General features: G+C 28.9%; 1 protein-coding gene across 1 annotated transcript; it reads right to left on the bottom strand.

Annotated features, from left to right (window-relative positions):
* Positions 1 to 5570: 5570 nt before the first annotated feature.
* Positions 5571 to 7243, bottom strand: LOC114183975 (coumaroyl-CoA:anthocyanidin 3-O-glucoside-6''-O-coumaroyltransferase 1-like). Its single transcript, XM_028071194.2, has one exon. The coding sequence runs from the start codon at positions 7217 to 7219 to the stop codon at positions 5726 to 5728; it is 1494 nt and encodes a 497-aa protein (XP_027926995.2). The 5' UTR covers positions 7220 to 7243; the 3' UTR covers positions 5571 to 5725.
* Positions 7244 to 12057: the final 4814 nt, after the last annotated feature.

Raw genomic sequence — 12057 nt, 5'->3', positions numbered from 1 at the left:
CGTGTTGACAGTCCACCTTCCGTTTGGCCGTTCTTAGCTCACGTAAGTGCTCTCGGACTCGTAGTTTCCTTTCCTTGGTCTGTTTTTCGTAAGTTGTTGTTAGGGTTCCGAACTGACCCATTCTCATGCTGCTCTCCAGCTTCGAGTCCATTCCTAGAAGCTGTTCGTCCCCCACAGTTTGGGGTGTCGAGGTTTTCGGCTAGCTTGTCCAGGTACGGGAAGTTAGGGTTTCAGTCTTTTAGGTGTTGTCTTGGCTGTTCTTGAGTGAGTTAATGATTTCATGAATGAATCCTTCGTTTTGGTGTGATTAAATGCTTGTTGTGCTTGATGGATTTGATAAACATGGCTGTGGCAGTGAAGAACAGTGGCAAGACCTGTTAATCTCGCCCAAGCGAGTCCATCTCGCCTAGGCGAGATGAAACAGGGAGCTCGCCTAGGTTTATTGCGCGAAAAGTCGCCCAGGCGGCTCGCTCAACTTTTAAGCGAGCAGGCAACTCGCCCAAGCGAGAGGGATCTCGCTTAAGCGAGATCCCGTGTTGCCCAGGCCCTGGTTTTCCTTGAGCCCTCGCCTAGGCGAAGGGGGGCTCGCTTGAGCGAGCCTGTCTCGCCTGAGCGAGACCCTTCAGCCTGAGCGAGGGGTTTGGGCGAGACAGCGTGGCGTTGGGTTGCATATTTGTTCTCTTGTGCTTGGACTTGGTTGGGTATGACTGCTATGATAAGTTGCATGTACTGATGTATGAATATATGCCTAATGGGTTGCTATATGTGTGCGACATGATTCATGAATGATGAATGATGAGTGTGGTGGGAACTTAGCATGTGAAATGAGTATGCGGTTTGAAACTAAAGGAACATGGTATTAATATGAGATGAGACCCTAGATTCATGGGGTGGTGATGATCAGAGATATGGATTTGAGATGGGATCAATATGAGGATTAAACTTCAAGGGTTGATACGGAATTGAAAAAAAAATATAATTTAATATTCTCTTATTGCTGAATTATGACTGTTAGTCCGCGTCAGCGTGTAAATTCCTTGGGGTCTCTAGGTGAGACCTCTGGGGTCGCGCTTCAGTGGTCGGGACGTAATTCCATGGCCCCTGTTAGTGGGTGCCCATGGTGGTGCCCCATCTGTATAACTAGGTAAGGATTCAAGGTAAGGACTGCATCCTGACGCTCTAAGGGGCCAGTTAGTCTCACTTAGAGCAGACTGACTCCTGTGGTGAGAGTAGCAGGAGGCCTGAAATTCATTAAGGGCTAACCTTGTGGTGAGGGAGATTTGATTTCATCGTAACACTTGTAACACACAGCTCGGAGATGAGCAGCTCAGAGTTGAGCAGGGGTATTCACCACAAGTGCAAGCATCCGTTGAATCCGACCAAGTTATACGTATCCAGATGAGTCGAGTCGAGTCGTAGTGTATTGAATGAAGAGTCATAACATGTTTGGTTGCTATGTGGATATGAGATGAGGAAAATATATTTGACTGCATGATGAATATGTTGTTGGCTCTAGCTTACCCGTTTTGTTGCATGGTTGTGATGTATGTGGCTGTTCTCTCTTGCGATGATCATCAACTTGGTTGATGGGAGCAGATGGGCGAGGCTCTCATGGGCAACAAGGGAATGGCGACTCCGCTACTTAGCCATCTGGGCTGGATCTCACACTTCTTTCTTTCGTGTTTCCTTTAGGGCTATGACCCCTGTATTCGTGGTTTTTAGATTGTAACTCTTAGTCAAACTTTTATCCTGCTTTGTTGGCATCGTGGTGTGCCTGGTTTTGTAGGGGTGTTGTTGGGAATCCCAGACTGCGCGTTTTTTTACTATCTTATGTGTGACGTTTCCTTTAATTTTACGTATATAAATTAAATGGGGCATTACATAGGGATGTGATCAGTAACTTCACTTCATCTGAAAGAAGTAATAAAAAATGTTTTACAACAATACCAGAAATGAAGAGAAATTTCCAAAACCGTGAACCATGCGAAAAACTGCATATTCAAACCGTTTTATTGGTGGGCGTTTTGTATGTTTGTGGTGAGTAGGAGAAGTTACATAACTTCATTTTCCAAAAGTGAATAATCGTAGCTTTTGCAATAATTAATTAATAATTAAGCTCGTGGACTTTTTCATAGAACGAGCTAGGCAACAACTTTATTTCTAATCAGTTGTTTTCATGCAATCAATTTGTGCGAAGCATGTTTGTCTTATTTATTAATTTATTATTTGTACATTTGCACAGGTTTTTACATGTGAAATTAATTGATAGAATGATGTTACATTTTCTTTAATGGTAGTTATGCTCAAGTGTTGAGAAGAAACTAAGAAATTTTAGTTTAAAAGACTGAGTCCAAGTCATCATGTTTGTCTGTTAAGGATTTGGGGATGTCGTGTTTCTTTCCATTTTCCATGCTCACCAACAACGACATTCTTGGAAACTCTTGCGAATACTTACTTCCTTCTATAATTTTATTCATTTTTAAATTAAAAATTAAATATGTTTTTGATTTCTCAAATTTTAGTAAAATTTGAATTTAGTTTCTTTTTAAAAATTTTATCAATTTAGTCTTTTATTTTTAAAAATACATAAATTTAGTCATTTTAATCAAATTTTGTTATATAATTTTATTCATTTTTAAATTAAGGATTAAATATGTTTTTATTTTATCAAATTTTAGTGAAATTTGAATTTAGTCTCTCTTTAAAAAATTTGACCAATTTAGTCCTTCATCTTTAAAAATACGTGAATTTAGTCATTTTAACTAAATTTTGTTAAGTTTATACGACGTTTTCAGCGCATTTCATGATAGTATTTGAATTATTTACACCGTTTGACACATTTTCGCTTTGATGTTAACTCAAATATTATCATAAAATACATTTAAAATGTCAAATCAACTTAAGAAAATTTGATAAGAAGAACTAAATTCATGCATTTCTAAAAACGAAGGACTAAATTGGTATAAAATTTCGAAAAGAGATTAATTTTAAGATTTACTTAAACTTGAGGGACCAAAAACATATTTAACCCTTAAATTAAATATAAAACAACTACATATTTATTACATATTTTTAGTTTTTGAAAAAGTATTACTTTCTATTTATTTCTAAAGTATTTCTCTGAAAGTAATGTTTTTTTCTTATTAATTGAAGTTTATTAAAACCATCAACTTTGTCAAGTATATCATTTTTCGAAAATCATTATCACGGCGTGTGTCGTCGTACAGATAGAAGAAGAGATGGTGATAAGTGTAGGAAACGGTCTCTTCTCTCGTCTGGACAAAAAATTACAGATTAATTCAAAATCAAAATATAAATGATTATATAATATAAATGTTTTATTAATATTTATATTTTAATTATTATTGTAGTAAATTATTAAAAATAAAATAAAAATAATTATTATTACTTAAGTATGAGCTGAAAGTCATAAATTAAGTAAAAATGACAAAATTTAATGATATATAAGAAAATAAAAACTCACAAATATTCTGATTTTGTATTTAAAGTAATGTCATAATTTTATATTTTTATATTGGTAAGATATAACAATTTTCTTTTAATTATTTTTATCAATCATCAATCTTAAAATAAAATAAACTATGTAGGTGAAAAGATTGAAACTTAAGATATAGGAAGAGATTTGAGACTTTAAGGTATTACAAATCTATTATCAAGTTTCCTTCTTGACAACTAGAATTATATTTTATTGTTTTAACTCGTTCGTTTTATATACTTATGTTTAATAGTGTTTTATATATTATAATTTTTTATTTTATATAAAAATATATAGATATGTCAATAGAAAATTTGAATTATGCTATTCAGAAATTCAGCAGAAGAAAAAAAAATTGAGGTTTTACTTACATCACAAAAAGAAGTATGAATAAATTTATAAAAATAGATAAAAAAATGAATTAAAAAATGCAAGTGAGTGCTCTTTCAATGAAATAATAACAATATAAATATAAGTAAAAATAACCAACAATAGAGAAAGAAAAATAGTTAGTGATGAAAATTATTGTGATTCTCAAATCCATGATAATAAGGAGGATATTGAGAAATTAGACGATGATTCTACCCTTGATAAAAATATACATGATCCAAGCCAATAGAAAAATAGATACAAAGTTGAGAGATTTATTGGTAGAGAAAGGTTCTATTAAAATCAATGATATAAATTTTCCTAAAAACATACATTTTAGACACTTCTCTTCATCAAATTATATTCAAAGACTTCATATTTTGCATAAAAAATTCAAAAAATAAATTTTAAATAAAATGCCTCACTTTTTTTAATTCTTTTTTAGTTCTCTCAAACTCTTGAGCCACCTATACTTATCAATATAATTGAAGATATTATAATAGTTTGAAAACAAGTACTATAAAAAGTTATTTACAAATTTTGTCATAAAAAATAATTTAAAAAAAATAGTAATCAATTGTTTTGTAAGATATTTTGTACAAAATATTTTTTACTGTCTAAATTACTTTTGGTAAGAAATAATTATTCACGAAAAAATTATTTTTCAATTAAACTCTTAAAACCATAAAAAAAAGAAATTTTTTTATTAGTAATCTTTATACCAAATTTTCAAAAAAATATATATATATATAAAATATAAAAAAATTTAGTAATGAAACAAATCAAAATAAGAAATATTAAAGTAGTTTAACTTGGGTGTAAATCTTGTCAATTTAATTCAAAATATTTGAATTGTGGCTGTTAAAAATATTGATATTTAACAAATTTATAAAAAAATATAATTAATACATAACATTTTTTATTGATAATTACATATTTCTGATTCTCTATTAGTTATAGATACGTAATTGAACTAAATATAAAAATGAAATAATACAAATTTTCTTATATCATATTTTACAAAATATTAATTATAATAAAATATAAATTAAAAATTTATACATAATAAAACATGAATTAATCTTGTTTATAAATTATTGTTGTAATTATTTTTAGAGTAACAAAAATATTTAAAAATTATTACCATATTATCCTTACTTAATAATGGATAATGATACCTGTGATGGATATCTTAAGGGGTGGTAATATTTTCCCGAATTCAAAAACCTAGCTTCGTGAATAATCTTCTCTAACTAATTATTTTGATTCTAATAAATATTAGTGGGACATTTTTCATTTTATTTTTTTTCATGGTAATATAAAAATATTTTCATTTTTTTTCTTTTTCTAATTGACTTATTGCAACCATGTCAATTAAAAGATAAAAATATTTCATATTAAAATTAAAACATAATTTAAGTATGGGTGAATAACTTTTTTTTATTGATAATTATTAATTATTAGTTTTTGTTATTGAGACATTCTCTTCTTCCTTTTTCTTTTTCATATAGGTAAATAAATATTTATTCAACAAACCAATCTTATTTCTTCAAATTATTAATAAGAAGTATCGAATCCATCTTTCTCTACCCTTCCCTTCGTATGGGCGAATAAATAGAAAGACTAATTAAGTAATTACAAGTATATGATAAGATTACGTCGATGGAACCTAATTATTTTAGCATATGGTATTGAACGCCTAAGAAAACGCTAGAAATCACCCATTGGAACTAAACAAGCAAGTTGCAAAAACAGAAATTCAAACAATTAGACAGGAGGAAGTTAAAGTCAACCATGGTCACTTAACACAAAATTAACTTTTGGATAGACTTGCTTTGTTTTTTTATTTATTGAAATATCTCAGTAATTAACACACTGAGGATTTTTTGTAGTTTGTAGTCCTTGTTCAATGACATAAAATAAATATTCAAACTCTGCACTCTTACACACCAAACCAACCTCAACTCCTCCTTCCTCATCTCTACTTTCGGCTAGAGACATGCACTTCAAGGAATGTACCATTTCAACTTTGGTTGGCCTTCCAAATCCAAAATCAGTCTCGTAAACATCGAACTTAGGTGAACCAGTAACCAGCAACGGAGTTCCCAACACAAACGTTTTCACAGACAAAGCCCTCCAATCTTCTGCATCTTTAAAAGGCTCACTTTTTACATCACTCACTGTCTTTTCAATCACCTTCACCGCATTCACAAAACCATCCTCTCCCTTAAGCTCATTTCTCTTTAGCATCGCATAACACAGCGTTAAGCAGTTTCCAAAGTATGTTTCTGGTATACCATAACCAAGGAGACCTCTGCAATCTGCAGCGAAACGAAAGTACTCTTCTTTTACATCTTCATCGTCATCATCATCTTTGCATCTTGTTTTAACCAAGCTAGTCCACACAAGAGCACAAACAACCACAAATTTTGACAAGTATTGCGGGGAGTTCAACTCCTCATTTTTCTTCCACTGTGCCAGAACCCATCTTTTTAAGCCCTCAATATCATCTCTCCCCAAAACAATCGTCGCCTTACAGTACTCCCCATGTTTAGGACTTTGATCAATGAGCTTGTCCTTCCAAGTTGATCTCTCTTCGAAATAGTCTCTCAAGAAAATGTCCTCGAGTCCTCCTCTGGGGTCCCTCAACACTTTTCTATCGAAGCACGGTGGTGAATTCTCCAAAAGCGTCAAGTCAACTCCACCACTTTGACAAAGGGAAGACCAAGACTTCATGAAATGATTGCAACACTTACCATCCATCACATGACAGTACGTGATGGCGATGCAAAGGCCATGGTTTTGCAACACCGTGGCTTGTAATGCCACTAGTGGGAAAATGAACGTGCCGTCATGCATGGTTGCGAATGTCAACCCGGGATTCAGGTGATCCAATTCTCGGAGACTCTTAGGGTGGTGGGATGAGAGATGGTTGAAATCAGCGTTGGATTCAACGATGGTTAAAGGGACAGTGTCATCATCAGTGCAGCGAATGAAGGGCTTGTGGGGTGGTGGAGGACAAAGGAGATTTCCAGCTAGAGGAAAGAAGTGTTGAAGGATAAGAGAGAGAGAGTGTTTGAGAGTGGGGAGTGTAGTTTCACAAAAATGGTGTGTGGAGTGAGGAAACTGATAGAAGAATTGGCGTTTGACATAAACAGGACCAGCTAAGGGTAAGTCAAGGAATGAGAGGGGAAGAGACGAGGTTGTTCTTGTTGTAGAACTAGGAAGTGATGCTGGAGCAACATCAGATTTCTCAACAAGTTTATGTGTTCTAACTTCCGCCATTTGTTTGTCACAAAAATTGAGAATTGTAAAGGAAGAAAATCTATTTCGGAGATGGATTGATGATGACATACATGTCGCTAATAGGATACTTATATAGAGTGCTGCTCATTCTACTCTCTATATTTTTTTAATAATAAAAATAACATAATATATCATAAAAGTTAAATAAAATAATCAGAGCATATATATGGTTATTTCTAAATAGGTTCCATATATATAGTTAATGGAGATTTTTTAGTACATCGTGTAGCCGTGTTGTGAGCATATATTATATATAATTGAACATGACATGTAGCGTGTGTGTATTATATGAGTTTAATTAAAATGTTTTTTTTGCTGTCCAAACATCGATTGTTTACAATTAAAATTAATATTTCTTAGTAATTATGCATATTAAAAATTGAGATGATAAAATTCTTTATATTAATAATAATATACTAAAATTGAGCGCATCCATCAGTTACGTAGTTTGAAGGATTCAAAGTTGATTAAGTGTTTGGGACTTATATGTCACGCCAATGACAAATAATTATGAGGAAAACAACCTTAGTTGCATTTTTATATTTTGACTTGGTTTGAGACATAAAGGGATAAGATAGAGTTGGAGAAAATATGTGTAGAAGAGCGTAATTTGTGTTTTAGTATTGGAAAAATGATTTGAAAACAATGTAACAGCAAGAGCAGATATAAGTGTTTGAATGATTACTAACTACCACTAAAAGAATATAATAATTAGTCAAAGGTTAAAATAAATTAAATAATTCGCACTACAGCTCCAGTTTTCAATCTTGTTTTCGAAGGACTCGTAAAATAGAACAATGATTTTTAATTTATAATTCGAGACAGGAAGATGCAAATGTTGCATAGTTTAAACTAAAATCTTAATTTATTATATGCAAGTTTAATAATTTATTTCCATGGTTCCTTAGCAATCTCCAATGATCATGAAATTTAATAACTTCACTAAACATTTCAGATTCCTGTTGCTTCCTCCATGTTTCGTATGTCTATTGTGATTGATACGAATTTATCTTTCTCATCAAGATTGTTTTTCCAAAAGCTAATTTAGTGCAAGATTGAGAAATGCGTGTTGTCCATTGTCACAACGTTTTTCCGAGGAAAATGTAAGCTCGTGAACCTCCTATTTGGATTCCAAGTAGGAAAGGAAATTTTATTTGGCATTTTCCCTAGTTTTTATTATGAAAAGCGTTTTTTTTGTCTTCGTAGTGGAAATCACGCTGAAACCTTTTGAAGTTTTGTAGTTTTTTTTTTTTTCTTGATATTTTCTTTTACGGACTCTAACTTTTTTTAATTGCTTAAAAACATTATATTTGTACACGTTAGGTTACACTATAATCTTTTAATGACGAAAACACACTTGTCTTTGTTATAAAATAAATATAATTAGCTTCGATTTTGACATGTAAAATTCTTGAATAAATGTTTTGCGCATTGGGGGTGTGGGACACATGGGAAGATACTATGGAATTTCCGGATGATGCAATGACTTGGTCCAAGTCATCTTATTTGTATGGTAGTGTGGAGTCTATTATGAATTTTCTTCGTCTCACACTATCTATTTTGATCTGCATTAAAATAATTATCATCTATAAAATAAAATATATGATGAAATTTCCACACCAAAATATGTAGAACAATATTTATTACAGATAGTTTTGTAATTGTATTAACAACTCGGTTAGGATCAACAGTTAAGTTATCATTTAATAATATTTGTTACCAGTTTAACAAGAAGTGGCCCAATCATAATTATTTACCTATTTTTATATTAATTTTTTATGATTATTCAAGAGTTTATGTAATAAAATTAGAGCCGTTAAAATAAGTTATTTAACTCGAGCTATTACGAGTTGTTTATATAATGGAATAACTCAACTTACTTAGTTTCAGAAAAATAAATATAATTGGAACTATAACAAATCTTCATATCACTCAATTTTTAAATTGCTAGAGTAGTCATATAAAAAATTCATCATATTTTATTAATATGACATAGCTTTATTTATATATATATATATATATATATATATATATATATATATATATATATATATATATATAAAAGTTTGACAAATCTAAATTATTAGAGATGGTAATATAGGGTAAACCATTTGCACTAGCAGATCTTTGTGCTAAATGAAGGGCTCTTTGACACCCCAAAATTTTTAAATGTATGTATAAATTAATATTTTTTTAATTTTAATATATTATCTATATTAGGTATCTTTAAAATTTTTGTACACTTACAAATAAATTTTTAGCATCCCAATATAGTGTTTTGTGATCTTGGCCATGCAAGCCAACCTACTAGCTAAGGGATGACAACAGAGCGGAACGAGAACGGGTTTCATTGTCCCATACTCATTCTTATAAAAAAAATCCATTCACATTCTCATACAAAAACTCAATTGGTATCAAACTTTTGTCTCATTGTCATCCTCATCTCCACCGGATAACAAGTATATTCTCGTACCCATATCCGTATCCGTTTTTTTACTATTTCAATATTAATTAATTAATTTATAAAATAATAAAAAATTATGATAAAGGAAATATAATATTATCAAATATTCAATATTAAGAGGAAGATTGTTTCTTTGATATCAACTCTTTAGAAAGAAATTATAATTGTATAAATTTTAAATTAGAATACCAACATAAAATTTAATGAGAACCAAAACATTTATTAAATTTGCAAACATTAATGGAATCTAGTTGATAAAATTTTAAAATAGTTTAAATATATATATATATATATATATATATATATATATTTAAACTATTTTAAAATTTTATCAACTAGATTCCATTAATGTTTGCAAATTTAATAAATGTTTTGGTTCTCATTAAATTTTATGTATATATATATATGTATAAATATATATATATATATATATATATATATATATATATATATATATATAAGGAAAAAATATTTAAATTAAAATATACTTTAAATATTTGTTTACTTCAACTTTTTAAATTCTAATTAATTTCTTTTTTAGACATAAATAAAAATTATAATACATCACTTGATCAAAATCACGCAAAGAACAAACATTAAACTAATAATAATAAAATTTTAACATAGACATTGTATATTTGGAATTTCAATATAGGTTGGATGGTGATAAAAAAAATTCATAGCAATTACGTTAAATTTTTATATTATAGTAAATAAAATTTATTTATACAATTATAGTGACAAAATTACAGTATGATTGATAATGAGTTAGAAAATAAAAAATAATTATATACAATATATCAAAGTGGTATTCTACATTATAAAAATAAACAACAAATAAAAATATTAAAAAATTATCAAATGTGTGTCTTAGAAACAATATGAGAGACTATTAAATGAAATCGAACAAAGAAAAACAAATGTATAATTTAAAGGTATGATAAGAGAAAAAATGCCAAAAAGATTTAAGAAAACTTTTCAAATATCAACATAGTTAATGGTTGAGAAATAACGAAAATTGTTTTAGCAAAACGAAAGAGTTCTTCAAATGAAAGAAAAAATAATAATAATAGAGGAAAAAATACATTTTTTATATTACCTGATAAATGAAAAGTTTATGCTATTAAACAATTAAATTGACAATGTTAAATATTTTCATGTGAAAGAAAAATATACAATAAATACAATTATTAAAAAAGAATAGAAATATTCAAATATGATACATAAAAGATATTTAATTAACAAATATCAACATAAATGTATAAAGGTTATAACAAGATAAAAAATATATTGGAGATGCAAATAAATTTCTTAACAAACCAAACAATTAGAAGAAATAAAAAATAGAAAGTTATGTGGTAATTAGAAATGACAAATAAACTCACTCTGTTAGTATTGTCCTGAACTCGTCCTCGTTTTAACAAGGAATCCCCGCATTGACTATGTCTGGGTATAGGTATGGAAAATATCAAACTTTTTCAATTGGGTATGGGAATGAGAATGTACATATCTCCCCCGTCCCTGTCTCCATACATGCCATAATAGTCGTCCCAGTTTAAATTATTAAAATACTCATTGTTTATTAAGTAACCTTAATTATATCCATATATATGTATATATATATATATATATATATATATATATATGTATACACACACTTTATATTTTTTATTTTTTTTATTGTATGGTTTGTCATGAAATTCATTGGCATCTCCAATGTATTTCTCGTCTTATCCCAACTTGTATGTAATAATGTTCAAATGATATCAATTGAATATTTTTTATGTCTCATATTTAAATATTTTTACTCTTTTTTAATATTTTTATTTATTTTACGTTTTCTTTTCACATTAATTAGAATGTTTAACATTATCAATTTAAGTGTTCAATAACATAAACATTTCATTTATTAGATAATATAAAAATATTATTTTATTATTCTATTATTATTATTATTATTATTATTATTATTATGTTTCATTTGAAAAATTCTTTTATTTCGCTAAAAAAAATTTCATTATCTATCAATCATCAATTAAGTTGATATTTGAAAATTTTTCTTATATCTCTAACGTATTTTTTATCTTATCAAACCCATACTTATATAATTGTTTTCTTTTTTTTTTGCGATTTCATTCAATGGTCTCTCAAATTATTTCAAAGACACACATTTGATAAATTTTTTAATATTTTTATTTGTTGTTTATTTTTATAATATAGAATAATATTTTGATATTTTTTATATAATTATTTATATTTTCTAACTCATTATCATATATGTAATTTTATCACTATAATTGTATAAATAAATTTTATTTACTATAATATAATCATTTAATGTAATAGACATGAATCTTTTTTATCACCATCCAACATATTTTGAAGTTCAAAAGATGAAAGATCTATGTTTAAATAATTCATT

The sequence above is a fragment of the Vigna unguiculata genome, chromosome 5 (assembly GCF_037176805.1).
Source record: "Vigna unguiculata cultivar grain cowpea cultivar isolate G323 ecotype 2 chromosome 5, ASM3717680v1, whole genome shotgun sequence".
Classification (NCBI taxonomy): Eukaryota; Viridiplantae; Streptophyta; class Magnoliopsida; order Fabales; family Fabaceae; genus Vigna; species Vigna unguiculata.
This window is presented reverse-complemented; position numbering and strand designations above follow the sequence as displayed.

Coding starts and splice junctions, on each gene's coding strand:
- LOC114183975 (XM_028071194.2), bottom strand. CDS start 7,219: ATGTCATCATCAATCCATCTCCGAAATAGATTTTCTTCCTTTACAATT.